Source organism: Microtus ochrogaster, chromosome 6 (assembly GCF_000317375.1).
Source record: "Microtus ochrogaster isolate Prairie Vole_2 chromosome 6, MicOch1.0, whole genome shotgun sequence".
Lineage (NCBI taxonomy): Eukaryota > Metazoa > Chordata > Mammalia > Rodentia > Cricetidae > Microtus > Microtus ochrogaster.
The window spans coordinates 25,678,983-25,701,914 of NC_022013.1; the positions used below are offsets into that span (position 1 = coordinate 25,678,983).

Consider the following 22,932-nt stretch of genomic DNA (forward strand, 5'->3'; position numbering starts at 1 on the left):
AGGGAGACAGGCCAGAGGCCGGAAGTTCATATATATGTATGCCAGGAGCAGCAAGGGAGACAGGCCAGAGGCCGGAAGTTCATACATACATATGCCAGGGGCCACAGCTGACTGATTGTTTATTTTGGAGTTTCTTTGGTATTGGGGATCAAAACTAGGGCCTACACATGGTAGGCAAGTACATGGTAGACCTACAAGAGGTCAGTTCAACAGGAAGTCAATATGAGGAAAAGAGAGCTGGCCTGATTCAACCTGATTCAATCCACATAGTTTTTCCAGGTTTCACTTCACCTTTTAAAGTGTGTTTATTGCTTTGCCTTCTATAATGTATTTTTCAACAAAATACGGTATTTTTAAGGTCCACATGGTTTGTCAGAAAGCCAGATAGCCAGGTCTGGAGGAGGGGCGTGCGATGTTTAATCTATGTACCACCTTGGCTGGGTCATGGTGTCTGAATTATAGTTAAAAATTATTCTGGATGCTCTGAAGACATTTGTGGGTGAGACTAACATTTAATTTGTCCGACTAACTCTTATTTTTCTTTAGATGATATTAATCTTTTGTCCTTTTTTGGCAAGTATAAACATGCGGTCACACAGAGCTAAGATCAGATGTCATTCTCGGTCACCCTCCCGAGTCAGTGTCTCTCAAATGAACCCAGAGTTCCCCCATGTTGGCCATTCTAGCTAGCCAGTTTGCTCGTCAGATAGCTAGCCAGTTTGCTCCTCAGGTCTCATTGCCCCCTTCTGATCTCTGCAATGACAGGAGGGCCGCCATGCCCACCCGATCCCCAGCTGCCACTCTCCCATAGCAGGTGCCTTATCCACTGAGCCATCTTCCCGGTCCTCTTTGAAAGTTACAGCTGTGCAGGTCAAGCAGGTGATGCTCCTATGTGAGGGGGTCTTGCCCAAGCAGTTAAAAGCCTTACTACAAGCAAGACCGACCTGTCCCCACTAGGGGGAGTTCTGTCAGCAGATGCCTTCAGACCCTTCTCTGGGTCTCTGGCCTGCGACCTCATAGCTCCCCACTCCTTGGTCCTATCTCTCTGAAAGCCTTGACTTCTACAGTGAGTTTGAACAGGAGGAAAAAGCAGAAGAACTGAAAGAGAGGAGCAGTGGTTGAAGAGCCTGAGAAGAGATGGGGGGCTGGTCAACAAAGACTAGAGCCTCCTGTCTGGTACAGCCCCAGGGAGCTTGGCAGAGCCACTAGCAGGCTGTGCCGTAGGGCCATGCCGCTGCAGCATCATTGGGAAGAAGCATGTTTCAATGCACTCACCGCAGGTTGTAAGGCATCAGCTCATGGGAAAAACCATCCTTCTCCGGCCTGTGACAAATAGGAGGCAATGGAGGGCTATGGGTCACACTGGGCTTCCCGGCCCCACCTGCCTCCTCCTCACCTTGGTCCTCTCAGGCGCCACCAGCACAGCAAACACAGCACTGCACACACAATGAAGATGCAGCCCGCCACAGTCCCCATCAGCACCGGCAGGGGCACTGCCACCAGAGAGACGCTGGCCTGGGGCTCTGTGGAAGGTAAGGACATGGCAACTTCCCAATGGACCCTGAAGGCCATTCCAACTTCTCCTGGATTTGGTCCTGCTATATCAAAGGTTCTCAACCTGTGGGTCACGGCCCACATATCAGATACTTAGATTATATGTAATTCATACCAGTAGCAAAGTTACAATTATGAAGTAGCAACAAACTAATTTTATGGTTGGGGGTCATCACAACATGGGGCACTGTATTAAAGGGCTGCAGCATTAGGAAGCTTGAGAACCAGTGCTCTAGACAGAGAGTGCATGTAATGATATCTCTCCACACTCCCAGAAGTCCCAGATACCAAACTGAGCCCAGAAATGTCTGTCTGGGGTTGGTGAGAACAGGCAAACAAACAGCCTTTCTTCTAATGCCTAGCCATACTCCAGAGACTCTCCCTAACACCCTCAAGAGGAATGGGGTTGAAGGCCAGGCCTCCTGTACCTTCTAGAACTGTCACCTGCTGCAGTAGTCAGCAGCCACCAATTTAAGATCTGTGCACTGTGAGCAGACACGAGAGGTCAAAGGCTCGGGGGAAATACGGAAAAGATAGCAGTAGTTTTTATTTGCTTGGTTTTCGCTTTGTTTTTTGTTTGTTTGTTTGTTTGTTTTAAACAGAGCCTCAAGTATCCCAGGATGAGATCCAACCTACTATTTGAGGATGGCCTTAAACTCCTGATTCTCCTACCTCCACCTTCCAAGTGCTAGGATTACTGGTGTGGTCCACGGCACTCTTCTATTGAGAGCCAAGGATCCACCTAGGACTCAGCATCCATCCTAGGCAAGCATATTCCCACTCTCTCTCAATCACCTTTTAATTGATATTTTGAAACATTAACTTATTTTTAAATATTCTGACTTAAATAAAACAGTTACTAAAACTAAATGTTGCTTTTAGTAGAAAATAAAAATTGTGTTTGTCTCCTGTTGTTGGTTTTTGTTGTTGTTGTTGTTGTTTAAAATATTTATTTATTTATTATATATACACTATTCTGTCTGTGTGTATGTCTGCAGGCCAGAAGAGGGCGCCAGATCTCATTACAGATGGTTGTGAGCCACCATGTGGTTGCTGGGAATTGAACTCAGGACCTTTGGAAGAGCAGACAATGCTCTTACCCTCTGAGCCATCTCTCCAGCCCTGTTGTTGTTATTGTTTATTTGTTGAAACAGGGTCTCAAATACAAAGCCCTGGCTGGCCTGGAACTGGGCAGATCAAGGTAAGCTTAGAGAGGTGCCTGCTTCTGCCTCTGGGTTGGGGGTGGGGATTAAAGGCATATGTCACCACACACAGCCACCTCTTTCTTTTTAGCTTCCAATGTACCTACCAGGAAATTCTAAGTTAGAAATACTGTTTGGATGCACTGGAGTCTCCCCTGAGGTTTCTTCTGGATATAACTGTCCTTGAACACAAGGGTTCTGGGAGTAGCCAATTGCAGAAAATGACACAGAGAGGTACCAGGGACTGTGCACAGTTGCAACCCCCTCAATAGGTTCTTCTCCCACACTTGCTCCTAGCCTTCATCTAGTGTACCTCACTGAGGTTCTGGTCCCCAAAACTACTAGGTAGCATTGACCCCGAGGAGCCTAAGCTCGGTCCCTCCCATCTCCGACTTCAGCAGAGGGGTACCAGCACCCCTCCCGTCCGTCTCCAGTGTCTAGCCAGAATCTAGCCACGTGCCAGGCCTACCTGAGAAGGCCGAGAGGGTGATGATGGTCTCGGGAAGGTTACGCCTACTGAAGGCTGCGACACTGAATCTGGGACAAAGAAGTAGACATCACGCCGAGAAGAAGCAGCTAAGAGGAAACCCTGACTGAGAAACAGCAATGGCCACCTCGGCTAGCTAGCTTCCATCCTGCCCTGTTGAGGAGTTGGACAACCTGTTCCCCATCACCCTATGCAGAACACTGCTGGCCTGTCCGGAAAGCAGCAGGTAGCTCTAGATATAGGGACCTGAAGAGCCTTGGATTTTCCCTGAAAGTCCCCCAAAGAACCCATCTCTAAATGCATTTTAACAAAAGAATCAGGTAACAGGCGAGGCTCTCCTTTTTTGCGTTGATGCCAGGAAAACTGATGCAGATAACTATGGACCCTTGTGGACTAACACTTGCATTCTGTTTGTGAGTCTGTTCTATCTATTGTAGAAAGAGCATGATCCCAAAGTGGGGTTTAGAGGAACCCCCTCCCTGCAGCCTTAGCCCTCACCTATACTGGAAACCTGGCTTGAGATGCCCATTGCATATCTCCTGGGTGTGGCCACAGTCCTCTATACCCACAGGCACTGTCCAGGATCTTGGCACAGCCCAAGGCCCTGGGTAGAAGGGGTTGGGGAACAGCACAGCCAGATAGGAGTCACGTCCTCCATAGTAGTGGTCATACCACGTGTGGTTGATGGCTTCCAGGGAAGGTCGGGGCACTGAAAAGGAGCAGGGAAGAGGCAGGGCAAGGCGGGCAGTAGGTCAGGCGGCTCTCCTGTTTCATTAATATGCACCCCTACTCCCAACCCAACACCACTCTTACCCTCAGTAACAACCAAGGCCCTGTTCTGTTATGGCCCTGGACCAGCCTCCCCTGCCTGACTCTCCCCAACCCTTCCAGGCCCAGGACTCACATGACATGTTGATGGTGGCAATTATGCCATACCACTGGATCTGCCCATCATCTTTGCCAAACATGCCACGTGTGACTGTCACGCCCATCCCTGTCCCCAGCTCCAGCTGGGGGGCTTCAGCTAGCTCAGGGGGGTGCCAAACTGGGGACAGAGAAGGGGGAAAGAGAGGCCTTGACACGGCACCTCCCATCCTTCCAGGCCATGCCTTCCTCTACCCAGCACCTCTCATGGCACCTGGTAACAAATGGGTAGTGAACCATTAAATAGGGCCTGGAGGGGTTCTCAGGTTAGGGTACCAGAGCGTGATGCTCCAAAATACAAGACAGAGGTCAGAGGAAGGGCAGGTCTATGGGCAAGGAGAGCCCCAGGCAGCTAGGCTCAGCAGAGGGAAAGCCCCAGGGGACCCTGACTGGGTCCATGTGAACAGAAAGTGGTAGAAGTTCCTACCCTCAGTGGAAGTAGTGCACACCAGGGTGACTGCCCGGCTCCACAGGCTATTCCTGCCCAGCACAGTGAGGCTGAGGCGGTAGGAAGTGGCTGGCATCAAATTGGGTAACAGGAGAGCATCCTCCGTGGTGTTGACCTGGAAGACAAAATGACCGCTCCCTCCCCCGACCAGCTGCTCTACCACCACCAGGCAGGCACCCACATCTCCAGCAGGCATCGTCCAGTTCAGGACCAGGTGGGTGGCCTCAGGCTGGCACAGCACGTCTTCCACGGGGCCAGGCTCTGAGGGAACAAAAAGCTCACATCATAGGGTGTCAGAGTCCTCTAAGAGGGTACCAGGGCTCCAGGGGCTCTCCAACCTAGACGGCACAAAGGACTGGCATTTATGCCCATAGAAGGAACATCAGCTTCACGGAGAAACAACTTGTCTTTGGGGGAATCATTGCCCATCTGGAGAGGCATAGGAGGCATAAGTCAGGGAAGTCAGGGCAGAGGTAGACGAGACATCTGCCTGGGAGAAGCAGGTGACTCGGAGCAGAAGACCAAGCCTCCCAGGCTTACTACCTTCCCCTTAAGACACAAGACCTACCCACAGAGAGCACCACAGGGTGAGTGGAGGCCTGCAGCGGCCCTGCCTGACACTTCACAGACATCAAGACTGTGTGTCCTGGCGTGAGGTGCCTCAGCATGAGGTGGTCTTGGCCTGGTGACAGGGGTTGCTCCCACGAGAGGTGTCCAGCATCTGAGAGTTGGGCCTGGCATGTCCCCTGGCCCAACGGGCCGCTGGGCCAGGCCAGGCTAACTACAGCACTGTCTGCTTGCATGGACACGAGCAACTCATTGGGTGTGAGTGGTTCTGTGGAGAGAAAGCAGCATGTCAGCCAGGCCCCTGGTCCTAGTCCTGAGGATGCCTCACACGGTGCTGGGGTTGGCCAACCTCATTCAAGGCCTTTGGTGTGGAGTTGAGACAAGGGACTCAAACGGAGCTAATATGTCCAGGGTCCCCTCCCCCAATGCCTTTCCACACCCTACTCACGCGTCCAAGCAGAGACATTGGCTGCTGCGGCAAAAAGGGGCCCAGCCCAGGAGATGACCTCCACTTTGTACTTAGTGCCAGGAGTCAAACCCGAAAAGCTTGTGCTGTCTGCCTCGGGCCCCACGATGCTGGTGGCTGTCCGGGCACCTTCCTGGTATAGGGTCACTTGGTAGCTGTTGCGGCCCCCAGGAGCATGGACCCAGGATGCTTGGAGCTGAGTGGGAGCCTCACTAGTCACATTTACCATTGTGGGGGCTAAGGGGGCTGCAGGGAGAACAAGCAGGGGGCACAGATAGAGATAAAATAATCTAAGTTAGCCGGGCGATGGTGGCGCACGCCTTTAATCCCAGCACTCGGGAGGCAGAGGCAGGCGGATCTCTGTGAGTTCGAGACCAGCCTGGTCTACAGAGCGAGTTCCAGGACAGGCTCCAAAGCCACAGAGAAACCCTGTCTCGAAAAACCAAAAAATAAATAAATAATCTAAGTTAAATGTCTCCTCCCAAAAAGGTTGTCCCCCTCCCTCCATCCTTTGCCCCAGAGCAGCAGGCAAGCTGGCTAGCCTCTGAAGCAGACCTACCACTGCAGTAGGGACAAGCCCTGCCACTTCCCTCTGGGAGCTTGAAAACCCGTGTGTCCGCAGGACCTAGGCACTGTCTCACTCACCCTCAAAGCCTGGCATATGATCTTAGCCTAGTCACACAGTAACACCCCTCCTCACAGACAGGGAAACTGAGGCTCAGGGAGAGTAAAGACCTGTTCTCAGAGCCAAGCAATAGCTAAAAGCCAGGTTCCCTGGCGTCCAAGCCAGACTTCTACCTAGCTCCCCCCAGATGTCTGAGGTCCCGCAGCCCTTAGGGGAAGTCTAAAGGACAGTAATAGTGTCCCAGGGGACAGAGGGGAGGTAAAAGGGAAGACACAGGCAGGCCTGGAGAGTCCCTTGTGGAGAAGGTTGTACTGGAAATAGGAGGTCCCAACTATCTTTGCCCCTAAGATCTCTGCAGGCTGAACAAGCCCAAGAAATCAGATTGGTGTGAAAGGGGGGCTTCCAAACCCAGTTCTACAGGCCTTGGGATGTCTTTGGGGTGCTTCTCATATACTCTGTGTTTCTGTGTCTCCCCTACTATGTAGGGCTGGGGTTGGCTGTGGCAGGGAGCCTCTATTCTGTTCATACTGCCTGGACAAAAATCCCAACTCCCCTTAGCAGGTTAAAGAGACTAGGAAAAGTTGCCTTCTCCCTGGGCCTCAGTTCTCTGACCTCTGAATCGAGAGCACACGCTTGCTGAATCACAGCAAGCACATGAGAGAGCAGGGATGGGTGGGACAATCTGCAAGGTGCCCAGTGAATACTATCGCTATTGCTACTAATGGTTCACAGCCCAGGCAGAGCTAGAGGTGGGTTTCTGGAGAACGGTGTGGCACTGGACAAGGGGCAAGTGTAGGAGTCCCTATGAAGAGCTTATGAGGAGCTTCCTAGTGCCTCGGAATCAGGTGACCGACCCCGCAGACAGCCTAGCTTCCTTCTCACAGGCTCAGGGTCCCTGGAACCCAAAGGGCTGGGCAAGGAGACTGCAGGGGTCACTCACGTGTCCAGCCTGTCGTGTTGGTACTGCTACTTTCCTCGGACCCCCACAGGGTAGCCAGGTGTAACTGGAACTCAGAGCCTGCCGTCAGCTGGGTCCAGGAGAAGTTCTGGACCTCCCGGGACAGAAGCATCTCACTTTCAAGTGCCAGGGGCCTCAGCCGGTAAAGCCGCAGCTGGAAGCCATCCCTGCCACCTGGCGGGTGACTCCAGGAAGCCCTCAGTGCTGCAGGCTGGGTGGCCAAGCCCAGGCTCAGGTTGGTGGGAGGAGCAGGGCCTGGGAGCACAGGAAAAGACAGATTCAGGAGAGTGTGAATTCCTCTTCCACAAGCAAGCTCCAAAGCTCCGATGCGAAGTTCCAACCTCGGCGAGGCTCGAAGCTCAGTTTTTAGCCTTCCCAAGGAAACCTCTTGCAGAGATGGGGCTACTCACACACTACTTACACAACAATTGCCCCAGCCTCCTGCCTGCCTCCTGCCTTGAGGTAGGTTGGCTCCCTAAGCCCATGTCTGGTTCGCATCACTTGCTTCCTCTACAGCCAGTTCAATGCCTGCCCTCTCACCCTTCAGGGCCATTCACTGATAGGGCTGACATGGTGTCTATCAAATGTCTCTAGACTGCAGGCCTCTGAGCAAGCTTAGCCCAGGCCCTCCAACCAACCTGCCTAGCCACGCAGGTTCTTTTTCAGTTCATCTCCCTCCTCCTCTGGGAACCCTGCCTGACTCCCTAAGCAGGGTGCCCCTTCTATGAGTGAGAAAAAAATCAAGTCAAGCCACATAAAATTCCTGATATTCAGCCACGTTATTCTGTAAGAAAACAGTTTTGTGTGATTCAAACTGGTACACCATGTTTACTCCTACTAATATATTTGTATTTATTATAATATGGTATATAAAATTATATACATCATCAGAATATGAATCATGTTTGTAAGTCTTCCTTTCTGGATTTGTTCATAATCTTTAGCCTTAACATCTAACCCCATACCAAAAAATGAGAGGCACTAAATATATATTTGTAAGAAGGATGGATAAGAGGATAGAGGGATGCATGGATAGACGGCCGAATGAGGGGGTGCGCAGGTGGGTAGGTATGGCTCGCAAACCACATGGCAGGAGGTGGAAGGTGCAGGAGAGGCCTCTATTCTCACTCCCACCCGAGAGCAGAGCAGACCGTAGAGGAGAGCAGACCACACGCACAGTGCGGGGCAGCCTCCCGAGGGCAGGAACTCACGGGTGCAGCCGTGGATCTTCCGCAAACTGGAGCGGAGGTTCCCAGCCCAGGCCCATGCTGACACGGTGTAGCAGGAGCCAGGTACCAGAGACTTCAGGGTCAGGCTGGAACTGTTAGGGCCCAAGTCAACAAGGTTGCCAGGTAACCCCTGGCTGCCATCCTGATGCCAGGTGAACTTGTAGCCTTCCTGTTGTCCTGGTGCTGGAGCCCAACCAATGGTCAGGTCAAACGGGCTGCTCCTGCTAATGACCTGCAGTGACTGCGGTGGCAGGGGACCTGAAGAGGGAGCAGTTTGGCAAGGGGTCATGTCATAGCCCTGTGATGCCTTCACCCCACTCTGCTGAGCCTCTCCTTCTCTCTAACTTCCCCCCTCAAGCGACCCTCCTCAGATGCTGGCACTCACGTGTGTATCCCATAATACTCTGAGTGACATCACCCTCAGATGAGGCGATATCCACCCGGTAGTGGACTCCAGGTACCAAGCCACAGAAAGTGACATGAGTGGCACCAGAGGGCACAGAGATGTTTCCTAGGAGACCTGGAGCACCATCAGCGTAGAGTAGTGCCCGCCTCCCAGCCTGCTTGATGGCTTCCAGTTCATCAAGTCGCAGTCTGGCACCAGGACTCTCCCTGGGAAGGACAGCAGCCTCTGGAGAAGAAGAAGGGCTCCAGAAAGTGAGGACTCCTGTCCCTCAGGCTGCAGACTCCCTCTGCGGGCTCCCAGCCTGAGCCCCATTGTAACCAGACTCACCAGTCAGCCAGGTACTGGCCTCCATCCAGGCATCATAAGGTCCAGCTAGAACCTTCAGCCCCAAGGTGTAGTGTCCCGGAGGCAGGGGTCCTGGGAATTCGGCACTGCACTCATCAGGGCCCAGAGCAGTGGTATTCTCCACTGGCCCACTTAACTTCAGCACATAGCCATCCCGGGCTCCCGGCCCTGCCTTCCAGCTTGCCCAGAGCTCATTGGACAAAGGGGTCAGCACCAGGTCAGATGGGGAGGCGGGATCTAAGGAGACAGGAGTCAACCCAGCGGGTAAGAAAACTCACTCTGTACCCTCACCACTTTCTCCACATGCCTGCCAGCCTCTCACTTGAGTACTGACAGCGCTGTTTTCCACTCTACTCCAGAGGAATGCCAAGACGTGGCAGCTACCAACTGGCCACGGGCAACAGTAACAACAACAATAACTCATCAAGTGCTCACGCGTGTGCCAGCGTGATGGGGGGATTCTACACAAGATACCTCCCACCAACTTGCCCTGACTAAAATACAGAGAAGGTAAAGAACTTCCCTAGAGACATGCAGTCAACAGGTAGCAGAAATGGTTAGCCAGCACAAAGCTGGTTCTCGGAGTCAAAATATGGTATTGTGGTAGCAAAGACAGGTGTCCAGCCTAGGTTCAGGGTCACTGCACTTATATACAATATGACCTTGGATCTGGGCTCTCTCTCTGTACCTCTGTGCCTATAGTAATATGGGACAGCAAGACCTATGTTGGGTTCTTTGGGGGATTTGCTTCCATGAAACCATACCCAGAAAGAGGGAGCCTGCCTGGAGAGGAGTCAGCTGATCATAACCATTATTACCACTATCATTCCCCCAGACAGTTGCTGCCACAAATCCTCCAGATCCATTGTGTCCCCTTGCCACTCACAGGTCCACTCGGTGGCGTTGGGACCCACAACCCTGTGGGGCCCAGCTGCAGCACAAAGCTTCAGCTTATAAGGTGTGCCTGGAGACAGGTGAAGGAAGGTGTGGTTGGAGACCCCTCGTCTGAGCACTGCGGTCAGGTTGGTACCCCCGAGGTGGTCTGTGAGCATCAGGTGGAACCAGGCGGCCCCTTCAGAGCTGTTCCAGAAGGCTTTCAGGCTGCTGGTATCCAAGGCACGTAGTACTAGGTGAGCTGGAGGTACAGGCTCTGCAGGAAGTATGCACAGAGCAGAGCCGGGCTTCAGAAAGGACCCTAGAGCAAGATAACCACACCAGCAGCCGCACCAGGGATCCTAGAAACCTAGCCACACTGTGACACACTGAGACACGCTGCCTACAAGGCTCCAGACTCAACATTGTTCTCACCTCCCCCAGTCTAGCTGCTCCCTGGGGCCCTGCCTGGCTCCCCACTTTACCTGTCCATTGGTGGATGCTAGTCTTCGCTTGGAGACTGCCAGCCCAGGTGATAACCTCCAAGACATACTGACTACCTGGCAAGAGGTTGTCAAAATTGTAAGACAGGATGCCAGGGGACATTGAGATGTTACATGCCAGCGTTTGTGATTCCAGGTGGTAGAGGAGAAGTTGGTAGCTGTCTTGATCACCAGGGGCATCGCTCCATGAGGCTTCCAGGCTGGCTGGGCTCCCAGAGCTATGCAGCTGCAGTCCACGGACCACTGACGGGGCTGCCAAATGTCAAGAGCAGTGCTGAGGTCTGGACAAAGGGCTCACCATCCTGAGAGTTGTCCCCTTTGCTTTCTCTGTGCCCCTCCCCTGCCAGTCCTCTGGAGCAGTCGCCTCCTGCCCCAACCCCAAGTCTGCAGATGTCTTACCAGTTTGGGCAGTGAGGGTAACAGTGACATTCTGCCGACAGGGTCTTAGGACAGTCAATTCCAGCTGGTAGCGACTCCCTGGCACCAGGCCATGGAACTCAAAACTGGACTCATTTGTGTTAACCTGAAGCTGCTGCCCTTCTGGAGAGCCCAAGAGGTTCAGACTCCTGAGGCTGAGGGCATAGTCAGACCCATCTGGCTCTGCCAACATCCAGCTCAGAAACAGGCTGGTCGGCTTTCCCTGGCTGCTGATGTTCACGCTCAGGGGTGGACCTAGGAGATAGGGGTGCATGCACTCAGTCACCTAGCACCCCTCCTGCCCTGAAACAGGAAGGCGAGACTAGGGACCAGGGACAGGCATAGTCTAGCGGAGAAATTATCCCTATGACCCACCCACTGCCCACTAGAGCACCTCTCTCTCTCTGTGAAGACACCTACCTTCACCCTCCCTGTCTGGGCTCCCTTCCAGGGATGGGCATGCGTCTTCCTGTAAGAAGAAAGGGAGTTAGGGAAGCAAATGTGGAGAGGCCTCTGGAGCCCAGATCTCCGAGAAAGTCCATAACCAGAGGATCCAGACCAGAGAAAGGAGTCCCCCTGTGCCTGACTCCCACACCCCACCCCTGCCACACACGACTGGAGAGACATTTCCTGAAAGCAGGCCACTGTGCAGCCAGCAGACAGTAGCCAGCAGCCTAGAAGGCTGGAGCAATCTGTTCTCCTGGCCTCCACCCTGGCCTGGACCGAAAGCGAGCAGTTTCCCTCATCCATAATGCAGACCAGCTGTGGAGCCCCACAGAGAGCTGGGAAGCCTAGACATGCTCTCCAGGAACAGGCCCACCCTCCCCACCCTACCCGTGCCCACCTTACCTCCGCCAAAAGGCCCTGGAGCCAGAGGAGGGCAGTGAACGGAATCAGAGGCCTCATCCTGCAGAATCAACATTGGGAGGCAGAAGGCGGAGCTACACCCCCTCACCCTCCCCTTGCCCTGATGGCGGGCGGGCGGGCGGGCAAGGGTGGGAAGGGTGGAGTTTCGGACAGGTGCCAGGCAGCAGATCCCGACCCTAACCCGGCCAGGACTGGGTAAGGCTGATAGGTGGGAGAGAAGCAACACCTGGCCCTAAGGGGACTGCAACTCTTAGGTGATCCACATACCCACCTCCGTCCCTGCTTCTCCCACCTCCACGAGACATCAACAGTCAGCTCTCCTTGAAAGAAAACGTCCTGTGCTTTGGGGGAGGCCTGATAGGAGTGGTGGCCTTGAAATGAGCACACAGCAGAAGTGCCTGACTCCCCCACACTCTGTCCCTGGAAGAGGTCTGGGTGTCCATTTGTTCCCTCCCCTGGGCCTTGGGTGAGGTAGCAAGGCAGGCCCGAGGGACATACTGAACACAGAAGGTGGGAGAGCCAGCTGTGTGTCGCTCCTTTTGTCTGCCTAACTTGTTCTAGTAGTCAAGGACACAGAAGTACATCCGCTGCATCTAGAGCTCCTGGAAGATGGCCCCTGGAAGCCATCTCTCACATCCCTTACTGCCCAGATGAGGAAGCTGACATCCAGAGAGTCCAACCTGAGGTCCCATGTATGTGAGGAAAGAAGCTGGACTTGAACCTGAGACTTCTGACTCAACTGAGCAGAGAAGGCAAAAGGCGTTCCCATTCCCAGTTCAAGTCCTCTCTGCTAGGAAGTTTCTGGGAGCAATCGGCATTTCTAGGGCTTTTGCTCCCCTCTCCATATTTCTTCTATTTAGGTCAGCAGTACCCACCTGGCTCCCCTGCCCTCTCCTGGCCCTCACAGGCACTGCAGAGACCCAGCTGAGCCCTGGTCTACAGCACAACTCGGGCCCTGCTGCTGTACCCGCCCAGAGCCAGCTGCTCACCTGGTGCAGCTCACCCAGATGCTCCTGCACCAACTCAGCCGTGGGAAGGGAAGGAGCAGAGTTGAACCTCTGAGCCCTAGGAAGGAAGCCCAGAACTCAGCAAGCTGGGGGCGGAGCTGGGGGGTGGTGTTCAGAAAAACCCGACAGGTAGAGACTCTGAACACCACGGAAGACTCCTCCTAACTTGCTTCAGCAAGGAGCCCAGGCCTGCCTCAGAAACCAGCTCTGCCTACCCTCAGCCCAGCACCAGGGGCTGCTGCCTGCCCTACCCCCACCGCAGCTCTGTCCAGCCCCAAACCTCAGAGCCGCCCACTGGTCTGGATGGGGTCCTGGAAACTTAGAACTGCAGACTCATCAAAATTTCCAGGCTGTGTAGGAGAGTGTGTGTGTGTGTGTGTGTGTGTGTGTGTGTGTGTGTGTGTGTCACTTCTGAAAGAGGCAGGGAAGGGGACTAGCAACCAGGGAAACCTGGGGAGCTGTCTCAGGCCTCAGTCTGGCTAAGATGTAGAGGGGACACCCTAACCTGGTCCTTGGCCAACCCCACCTCACTCTGTTTCTTCTAGCGGAGTCCCTGTGAACGGCCACAGTGGGCAGAGGTGGGGCGGGAGCATCTTAATTCAGAATCTGAGCAGAGGAGACATAGCAGAGAGTGCCTGTGGTCAAACGGTTGGGGTCCCAAAGTCCTAACAAAAGAGACCTGTGAGGACAGAACTTCTTCATAGCTAGTCATGAGCCTTGAGGATTTTTGGCCCTAGAAGGCTCTCTTATCAGCCCCACCCTGTTAGAGCAGCCTTGGGGGATGAGAGATAGGCTCAGAAGAGGGTAAAAAAGCAACTCCCCAACTCCGACCCCCCGTGCCCAGTCCAAGGTTCTCTATTCAGCAAAAATGTACTCCTCCCAGCAGCCACCCCCACAGACAAAGCCACATCCTCTGCCTAGAAAACCCTTGGGGTCCTCCCTAGATCTTGAAGCCTACCTTCTCAGTGTGGAGGGAGTTGGCCAGGAGGCAGAGGAAGGCAGAGGGCTGGTCCTGGCATCCCAACTTCCAAGTGTGAACTAGCCTGGTGCCTCCCGGCAGCTGTTGGAGGCTGCTCTTCCGGCTCCTCCTCTGCTCTCCCACAGCCTGAAGCCAGGCCTTGGGCATCCCCCACACTAAAGGAAGATAATTACCAGGCAGACAAGAATGGGACGCCCCCTCTCCCTCCCACGAACTGGGGATGGTCGCCAGGAAAAGGCGATGGTCCAGCTTCTACTGAGAAGGCGGAGAGAACTCAGCGAGGGGCTGGGGGAGTAATGTGTTGTGTGTGGGGACTAACAGTGTGCATAAGCCTGCATCCAGGACAACACAGTGGGAGGGACATGGAGAGCCCCCGGGTGGGGGTGGGGGGCTACTGTGGGACAAGTCCATTCCTCTGGTCCTGGACTTGGGAGAAAGGAAAGGAATCACCTTCAGCTTGAAGTCATCCTGCCAAGGCACTGAGCCTGGCAGCAGGCATAGATAGAGCAGGGCTATTTCCTGGCACCCTGGGAAGACTAGCCACGGTTCCCATATGCTGAGCTGGCATGGGCCTTTGGTCCTCTCCGCCAGTGGTGAAGGGTATGAGAAAGTCCTTACAACTCCAGGCATCAAAAAGATAGCAGGGGAAAACTGGGTCAGGGAGGGGCACCTAGAAAAGCTGTCACAGAGATGCAGCCTGGGACATGCTGGGGTGCCTCCTCAGACTTCATGCCATGCGCCTCTCTACCCCACTCACCCTGTCTCTTTGGGTGTCTTCCGGACTCCTCCTTGGTGAGCTCTCCCCTACACTACCAAGGACAAGCCCAGGCTTGCAGAGGTGAGAAAGAAGAGCTGCCTTGATATCTGAGGGGAATGAGAGCACTCTGGGAACAGCCACCTAGCATCCTAGGGCTTCTCCAGAGGGCCCCTGGGAAGGCCAGCTCAGGAGGGGAGTGCAAGAGGTGGAGGGGGTCAGAACCAGGCTCCTCCATCCTTTTCGTACCCACCCAAAGCAGCCGGCAATGGTACAGGGTGGCAGCCTTTGCCCAGGGCTGCAGGGGAAAGGACTTTTGGGAATCGCAGGAGCACTAGGGACAGTTGTGGCCCCTGGGATGGGAACTGGCGGCGAGAGCAAAGAGAGAGAGAGAGAGAGAGAGAGAGAGAGAGAGAGAGAGAGAGAGAGAGAGAGAGAGAGAGAGAGAGAGAGAGAGAGAGAGAGAGGAATCTCTGACTGAACACAGGACCACAGGTGAGTGAGACTCCAGTGGCCTGAGACCTTGCCCTGCTGTGGCCCCTCCCCTGCCAACTCCGGCTAGCATCTAAGCACAGACACCATTCTGTGCCCACTCTGAAGCAAGGGGCTCTGCCCACTCTGGGCTGCTGGAAGTAACTCCCTCTAGAATGTCTCCACTGCTTTTTCGGTGGGACTTCTGTACAAAGATGAAGGCTGGCTGGGTGAGGGAAGGGGAAAAAGGGATGAGGGACACAGAGCAAAGACCCAGCCCCATGCTGCTTCCACCACCAGGTGGGGCTCCCTGGCTCCCCGCCCTAGTCGGTTTCTTTTGCTTCTCCCGTCTGTGATTCCAAACACTGGGTCTGTGGGCAAAGTGCTTCAGAGGCCTCAGTCCCACAAGGGGTTACTGTCCTGTTGTCTTCCCTGGGAGAAAGAAAGCTGTTGGAGAATCTGAGACTCTGGGAAGCCCAGGAACTTGGCCAAGGTCACACCGCCACTAAGCACCAGTTCGCTTATTAGGCAAGTCCCTCTGACTTCCAACTATGATTTTACATCCTCTAAAGTTGAAGGTACCAGAACCTAATGCCCAGTCAGAAAGACAAGTCTGTGAAGTGAGAGAAGGCAGTTCGCTAGCAGGGTGCCCCCAGACCCCAAGTATGGGAACGTCCTGCAGAGGAGGGGGCGTCACCTTCCGGGGTATCCAGGTATGGGAGTGTCCTGCAGAGGACGGGGCGTCACCTTCAGGGGTGTCCCAGCAGCATGGATAAGGCAGAGACTGCTCCAGAGAAAGCAGAAAAGGGCGGATAAAGGACAAGGACACGTGTCTTGTACCACCCGAGACTTACGGTGGAGACTCTGGCCACAGGCTTTCACGGATGCTCCGGCATTGTGAGCAGAACAGGGAAAGGAGGGGCAGGAAGGTGAGCAGACACCCTGGGAGAGAGAGACTCGGAGTCTTGCTTCAATCCTAGACTGACGCTCACCCCACCAACTCCCTTCCCTTCTCCCAGCATCTTTGCTCTCTACCCAGAAGCTCAGTCTCTGACTTTCTGAACCCCACTGGGCCCCCATCTATGAGGGTCAAGAGGTGTGTTCACAGCCAGTAGGCTAAAACTGTGAACTAGGGACACTGGGCAGACCTGTGGGGGAGGGCTTCTCCTACTTCCTTCTCCTCAACCCTGTGGTACCCTCACTTCCTTTTCTTGACTGCAATCAACAGCTGGCCCAGGGCGGGCCTTCTTTCCACTCCACTCCCACCCCCTCCACCCCTGTGGGGAAGCCAAGGCAGAGCCCAGTCTCCAGTCACTGCACACAAGTGTACAGGAATTCCCAGCCTCCTGCTTCTATTACCCCATCTTGGCACCAGAGCCAGCCACCTCCAGGCTCTCCTGAGTTTCCTCCTCAGGAAAGCCCACCTATGCCTCCTAGGAGAACGGGCTACAAAGAAGAGGGAGCCAGAATCAGCCAGCCCCAGAGAGGCTCCAAGAGTCACCTGACTAACTGCCAAGGACCAACACAGGTGTCCCAAGCCTCCTGACCTCAAAGGGCCATCCCTGGCCCTCACCTCCTCCCCCACGGGCCAGAAGAAGACCAGCCCCTCCTCCCACCTCCTCTCAGGTGCCACCCCTGTGCCTAGTGCACGGTATTTCTTTTTTGGTGTCACCATTTGACAGTTGAATCAGAGAAGTAGGAGGAAGAGAGAGGATGTGGAATGCCAGTGCTGGGGGCCAGGAAGGGTGTCGGGAACATTACAGAGAAAAAAAAAAAAAAGTCTTGCAAGCAAGCATGAACCTAGAACCAGTTGAGCCAGCAAAGGACCTGCCAAAGCCAGGCAGGGGTGGGGGGCTGTGGAGTCTTGGACTTGGCATCTGCTCCTTCCCCATGCCCCAAGCATCCAAGCAGCTCAGTGCTGAAAGCGGTGAAGAGGACATGGGAAGTCCTTGATGTGAGGGCCACAGCCTTTGACTCTCTGTAAGTCTTCTGAGGAGATGCAGGGCTCTGAGACACTCCCCGAGGAACAGTCTGAGGGGCTCCTAGAAACCAACCCCAGATTCTTCTCCTGTTTAGCTCTGTTATCTGTCCTCCAGTGACTAGCTTGTGCTTGCAGGCTGAGAGACAGGGGCCTAGAAGTCCCTGCTTAGCCCTGGGCCCCTCCTTCCTGTACAGAAAGGACTAGTCCTCCCTCCTCTTTCCTCCACTGCTTCTCTGTGGCACATCTACTCTGCTTCGGGCAGATATGGCCTGGACTCCGCAGTGAATTGCCAGGCTTGGAAGCAGCAAGGGCTTACAGGGGCAGAAGCTGAGACCTAGAAACAAGTCTTTCACCAAGGGTTCAGCTAGAGGAATGACTGAGGGTTTCCTATGGCCATCTTCTCCACCAGGAGGTAGAGGAGCCCATGATAAAGAACCGGGAGGTGTAGACCTGGAGTGATCGGGAAAGGCCTCCTCCTTGCCCACTTCCAGAGCCTTTGCACCCAGCGAGGATGGCACGACACTACCAGCTTGCTCTCAGAGGGCACAGGGAGGAGGCACCCGACCCCTGGTGGCAGCTGCAGCAGGCGCAGGAGGGCAGCCCGCAGCTGGGTGTGCGTGGGTGGAAGCCAGGAGGGGCGGAGGGAGGAAGCTGGCTTCCTGAAGCCTCTCAGTCCTCAAAGATAGACGGACTGACAGACAGCTGGCAAGAGGCAGCCTGGGGGACACAGCTGCTTCAGTAAGTACTTGAAGTGGGCACAGGCATACTACGGCCCTGGGGTGGGGAAGCCCTGGGAACAGGAGGGCGTCTCTGAGGATGGGGTGAAAGAGCATGAGTTTGGGGCTACCATGTCTGGCCAGGCATGAGTAGTGGCATATTTGGTGTCCCTGTAACTGGAGGGCAGAGGAGCCACACGGAATGCTGGGAGGAGAGAGGCAAAAGGCTTGTTCCTGTCATGGGAGGGTGCTGTCCCAGCCACACCTGCATGGGCCCACAGGGTTCCAAGCCTCTGTCCCCGCAGGTTAGCAACTCTAATCCCACCACCATGGCACCTGTGACTTAGCTCTGGGAGACAGGGCCTGCCCCCAAAGGAGATACCCTCATCACCTCTGTGCCCCATCTCTCTCGTACCGCCAGCTGTAGCCTCACCATGCACTGGAGCTCTAAGGCTTGGCGAGGCCATTTCCTGTGACGGTTACAGAGGCGGGAGACTGGGGGATGGGAAGGAGGAGGAAGGAAACACCCCTAGCCTACCGCGCTGGCTAGAGACCCCAGAAGCCACAAGTGATCTTGGGGTAGAGCTGCCAGCAATGAGATGACCACACCAGAAGTGTGGCCTACCTGGGTCCCCAACTGGTTCCAACGCTACTAGAGGCCTCAGTTTCTCACGCTGGAGAAGCCTGCTGGCAGACTTAGAAAGCTGTGAACTTTCTCCCTTCCTTCTGTGAGGACAGCAGTCTGTTGTTCTCATTTGGACCCCAGCTTAGAGCCCTGTGGAGTTGGGTACCCCCTCTCTTCCTCCTTCCGGATTACTTCCTGTCTTCACCCATACCTACACTCTATTATCTCCTCTAACCCCAGACTGTCCCCTGTCCTATGGCCCAACAAAGAGTTCCTGGACTTACAGGATAAAAAAGCTAGGCCACTTCCTTGGGAAGGGAAGCAGCCTCCAGTAAAAACCAAGAGGATGGGCTGGCCTGGGTTTAGGAGCCTCCTTCTAGACAGTGAGGCAGGTCAGAGGTCAGCAAATACAGGACGTTGTCTTTCAGGCAGTCCTCATGGCTGAGTGAGCTTTCCTTGGCCCAGCAATCTACCCCAGCATGGTCCAGGCCTGTGAGGGGCGCTCCAGAGCACAGCCACTGACCTTGTTTTGGGGGGCAGCCATGACCCAGCCTCCACCCACCAAAGCTCCAGCCAAGAAGCATGTGCGCCTGCAGGAGAGGTGAGATCTTTCGCAGAGAGGGTCTTCCTTGCCCTGGGCTGCTTTCATTCCCTCCCTCACACCCAGCCTTCCAGTTCTAACAACCTAAGAATCCTCAAGGCCTAGAAAGAAAACTAATCGGGCTCATTTGCATGTTGCTTGCCCATCCTTTGTGTCTGAGGCACCAAGTTTCATGTCATCCATGGGCCTGCTCCCAAAGTCTCTGGGACACGTCCAGAGGCCTTCAAGGTATTGGGTGTACAGTGGAGCCTCTGTGCCAGCTTGGGGGTAGAAGAGGTAAGCAACAGGAAGGAGCTGAAGAGTTGCAGCCTACTCTGTTCTATCTGATAAAAGAAAAGGGGAACGTTGTAAAGGGCCTGACCCTTGAGTGCCCCGAGCCTCTAGGTCAAGAGAAAGACTTGTGGCCTCCTCAGTCGGGCTCTGCAACAAGTCCTTGAGAGGAGAGCAGGCACTCTGGGATGCTCACTGCGCCAGATGGTTGTGCTTGCAGAAGGGGCTCCAGTGTGGCTCTGATGCTGGATGTGAGGTCCTTGGGCGCCGTGGAACCCATCTGCTCAGTGAACACACCCCGGGAGGTCACAATACACTTTCTGCGCACAGCCGGACACCCCCTTACACGCTGGGGTCTACAGCACCAGCCACCCAGCCCCAAGCAGCTAGAAGAGGAGTTCCTGGTAAGAAGCTGGGGTCCCCTTCACATCACTTCACCCTTCTATATAGAACCATCATGGATTTCTTGGGCCTCTCTTCTCCTTGCTGTCCCCATCCTTGCTCAGAGGATGGAAGGGGAGAAAAAGAGGCTGGGAAGGGGTATCAGATGCTAACTCATTTACTCCCTCCGCCAGAAGATCCCCTCAAACTTTGTCAACCCTGAAGAACTGGATATCCCTGGGCATGCCTCCAAGGACCGATACAAGACCATCTTGCCAAGTAAGGACCACAGTGGAGATGAAGGGGGCAGGGTTCCCGGGGGTGGAGAACTTGAGAAGGCAAGAAGCCAGGCACGGTGGTGCACACCTGCAATAATCCTAGCACTTGGTGGTGCAAGCAGAGGACCAGAAATTCAAGGCCAGTCTCCAGTATATAGCTTGGTTTATGTGAGACATTGACAAAAATGAATAAAATAAAAAATAAGAATAAAAATAAAAACCACTCACCTCAGTCAAGGAGGAACAGCAATGCTTGAGACCTCGTCTTTCAACAGAGGAATACTAGCACCACCCTGGCAGCTCAGAGATAGACAGCGGTTACAAGATAGCATTCACAGAGGTTTACTGTGGGCCTGTGTGGTAGGGGTAAACTCACACAAGCAGACTCAGGTCTCATACCCCCTGCTTTTCAGAGGCGCACTTGAGTCCTGGACCCTACTACAGTGACTTCCAGAACTGTGGTCTGAATCAGGCCAGCACACAGGTCCTGCCCCAGGCTGAGCCTCCAGGGCCACTGCTTGCGTGAATAGACCAAGGCTCTTTGAACACTGGGCAAAGTGAGTTTGTTAGCCCTTGGCCTTGGCCTAATTCTAGCAAGCGATACAACCGCCAAAGAGGGGAAGCCAGCTCCTTTATCCCTCATCCAGTGTGAGTGGGAAAAGACCCACACCTTTGGAGAGAGAGGCCAGTATCCCTCACAGTTGAGTGATAGCTTAAACAATGTATTCATCTGAAGCTTGTATTCATAATCAGAACAAAAGTTTTTCCTCTGCAGAATCTCTTCCTATGCCTCTCAGTTCCCTCCCATTTTATACCCTCGCTCATTTCAAGGCTAAAATATGACAATATCCCAATTGGTCTCTGCAGTTCTGTGGTCTGTCCTACATAGCAACATTCAGTTAATATTCCCGCTTTGATCATATCACTTTCCTGCTCAAAAACATTGTGCATCCCTACTGTCACGAAATATTATATTTGATAATACATAGGTATTATGTTATCTGTCATAATACATAGGTATTATGTTATCTATAAAATAATTCATCTGAATGCCTGCCGTCCACACAGTACTGTGAACAAGGTGAGGGCATTCTTTCCTCTGACTACTAGAGTCTGCATTTGTTGGTCATCTTCTGACCTTTCACCTTCATTGACCTTCCTAGATCCCCAGAGCCGCGTCTGTCTCAGCCGGGCACAGAGCCAGGAGGATGGTGACTACATCAATGCCAACTACATCCGAGTGAGTGCCTGCCTGGCTGCTGGTTTTAAAAATGAAAATGCCACATGATACCATCTAGCTGTGACCAGGCCTCGGGGGTCTGTGTTTTCCCTCCTTGCTCCTTCTTGTCATAGCTCTCTCTGCCAGACTGAGGGGGTGGGGAACGACACACTGAACAACCCCCAAATCAACCTAGAAAAGATGTTCACATTTCCCAAACACCTTAACCTACGCTGTTACCCTACCACGACCACCCTTCAGATGTGGCGATAAGTTGACATGGCTGAGCCTAGTCACTAGTTTCTTAGAGGCTAGTTGGCTCCTTAAAAATCGCATAATGCCAGCAGAAGAAAGGGGGACCTTCTGACCTTTCAACTTCATTGACCTTCTTAGATCCCCAGAGCCGCGTCTGTCTCTCCCTATATCTCCTCTCCCACAACCATTCTCTCCCCCGACCCCCCACCCTGTACCAGCTAAATCATAGCACCCTCAAAGCAAGTTGGCCCAACTTGTCACCTGGTGTGGTAGGTGTATGTAAAGGCAGTGCCCCCTTGTGTCCAAATGCAGTAGGACAGTAGTCTGGGGTGCTGAGGGGCAAAGCTGTTGGCCCAAAAGCAAACAAGATGCTTGGCAGCAGGAACTAGGTAAACAACAGGATGCATGGATGATGATGGAAGCCAAGAATGATGGAAGGGAGGAGAGCAGATTAGGAAGAGTATGCTGGATTTTGGTGCCAAATATATAAACGGGATCCATGCACTGGGAAACGTTCATTTACAAACATTGAGGACTACTAAATCTTACACAAGAAGAAAACAGCAGAAGACAGGAATAAACATGTATATGGCACCTGCCGAGAGAGACCGCCAATAAACTTCTTTATTGAGCTTAATTCACACTGTGTTATGAGGTAACCAGTAGGCCCAGTCTACAGGTCAAGAAACTGAGTCTCAGAGACGCTGACAATGTGCTTCTGGCCCCACAGGAGGAAACAGCAGGCCAGGAATTTGAACTCAGGTGTTTCTCATTGTGTAGCCCATGCCCTCCTCCAGCACGTGGCTTCCGGGGTGCGTGTCTGTGTGTGGGCACATCTAAGCGCTCACGTTGGCAAGCTTCCGCCTAATCCCAATCTCTGTCCTTCATGCTTTGTCCCCCTAGGGCTATGATGGCCAGGAGAAGGTCTACATTGCCACCCAGGGCCCCATGCCAAACACTGTAGCGGACTTCTGGGAGATGGTGTGGCAAGAAGAAGTGTGCCTCATTGTCATGCTCACCCAGCTTCGAGAGGGCAAGGAGGTAGGAGGCAGGGTCACCCGGAAAGGTTGTACCCTACCTTCCCACTCCAACCATGCAGAGCAGACCAGAAGCGTCCATGGGAGCTGAGAACGCTGACAGGTCCCAGATCAGATCTCTGGGGAAGATTCCTGATATACAGACACCCCGGGGAAGCTGTGCACATCCAATATGTGGGTGGGTGACACTATAGAGTTTAAACTTGGGCGAGTCGGACTCCAGGCACTGACCTGAGTCATGGGGTAAGATACGAGGAGGGAACACCAGGCCTCTCTCCGCTGCCCCAGCCTTGCTCCGCCTATGGACTTTGCCATTCTGACTCCCAGATTTCTCCCTTCTAGAAATGTGTACATTACTGGCCCACAGAAGAGGAGACCTATGGGCCCTTCCGGGTCCGCATCCAGGACACTAAAGAACACCCGGAATATACTGTGAGGCAGCTTACCATCCAGGTACCGCCCCCTGAAACAGACCAATGGGAGGTGT

The 22,932-nt window shown here is 53.8% G+C and overlaps 2 protein-coding genes and 1 long non-coding RNA gene across 5 annotated transcripts in view; 1 reads left to right on the plus strand and 2 right to left on the minus strand.

The window, feature by feature from the left end:
• LOC101983594 (receptor-type tyrosine-protein phosphatase V-like) overlaps positions 1-12,937 on the minus strand; it is an 18,930-nt gene extending 5,993 nt beyond the window's left edge. For 2 of the 3 annotated variants that reach the window (XR_003377071.1, XM_013346779.1), the window contains exons 1-18: positions 12,861-12,937; positions 11,854-11,911; positions 11,425-11,473; positions 10,987-11,259; positions 10,570-10,839; positions 10,098-10,361; positions 9,194-9,448; positions 8,846-9,091; positions 8,443-8,718; positions 7,214-7,486; positions 5,631-5,894; positions 5,184-5,450; positions 4,595-4,876; positions 4,148-4,288; positions 3,742-3,952; positions 3,226-3,293; positions 1,397-1,523; positions 1,276-1,323 (exon numbers count right to left, since the gene is read on the minus strand). Coding sequence is in view for 2 of the 3 variants with exons in the window: in XM_013346779.1 (XP_013202233.1) it covers positions 1,276-1,323; positions 1,397-1,523; positions 3,226-3,293; positions 3,742-3,952; positions 4,148-4,288; positions 4,595-4,876; positions 5,184-5,450; positions 5,631-5,894; positions 7,214-7,486; positions 8,443-8,718; positions 8,846-9,091; positions 9,194-9,448; positions 10,098-10,361; positions 10,570-10,839; positions 10,987-11,259; positions 11,425-11,473; positions 11,854-11,910 (3,371 nt within the window). In the remaining variant the exon portion in view is untranslated. Of the gene's footprint in view, positions 1-1,275; positions 1,324-1,396; positions 1,524-3,225; positions 3,294-3,741; positions 3,953-4,147; positions 4,289-4,594; positions 4,877-5,183; positions 5,451-5,630; positions 5,895-7,213; positions 7,487-8,442; positions 8,719-8,845; positions 9,092-9,193; positions 9,449-10,097; positions 10,362-10,569; positions 10,840-10,986; positions 11,260-11,424; positions 11,474-11,853; positions 11,912-12,142; positions 12,273-12,860 lie in introns of those variants that run through there. The other variant, XM_026779938.1, reaches the window with a different exon arrangement.
• Positions 12,938-13,407: 470 nt separating this feature from the next.
• Positions 13,408-15,959, minus strand: LOC106143799. The gene is made up of 3 exons (XR_001228943.2): positions 15,937-15,959; positions 13,837-14,012; positions 13,408-13,543 (listed from the first exon to the last, which is right to left on the minus strand). It is a non-coding gene; the product is annotated as an uncharacterized LOC106143799 (long non-coding RNA).
• A 2,807-nt stretch (positions 15,960-18,766) lies between these two features.
• The window catches only part of Ptpn7 (protein tyrosine phosphatase, non-receptor type 7), a 9,814-nt gene continuing 5,648 nt past the window's right edge, over positions 18,767-22,932 (plus strand). Inside the window, exons 1-6 of the mRNA XM_005348391.2 lie at positions 18,767-19,005; positions 19,496-19,679; positions 19,851-19,935; positions 21,098-21,174; positions 22,312-22,449; positions 22,788-22,898. Of these exons, the coding sequence (XP_005348448.1) occupies positions 18,884-19,005; positions 19,496-19,679; positions 19,851-19,935; positions 21,098-21,174; positions 22,312-22,449; positions 22,788-22,898 (717 nt within the window). The 5' untranslated portion in view covers positions 18,767-18,883. The remainder of the gene's footprint in view (positions 19,006-19,495; positions 19,680-19,850; positions 19,936-21,097; positions 21,175-22,311; positions 22,450-22,787; positions 22,899-22,932) is intronic.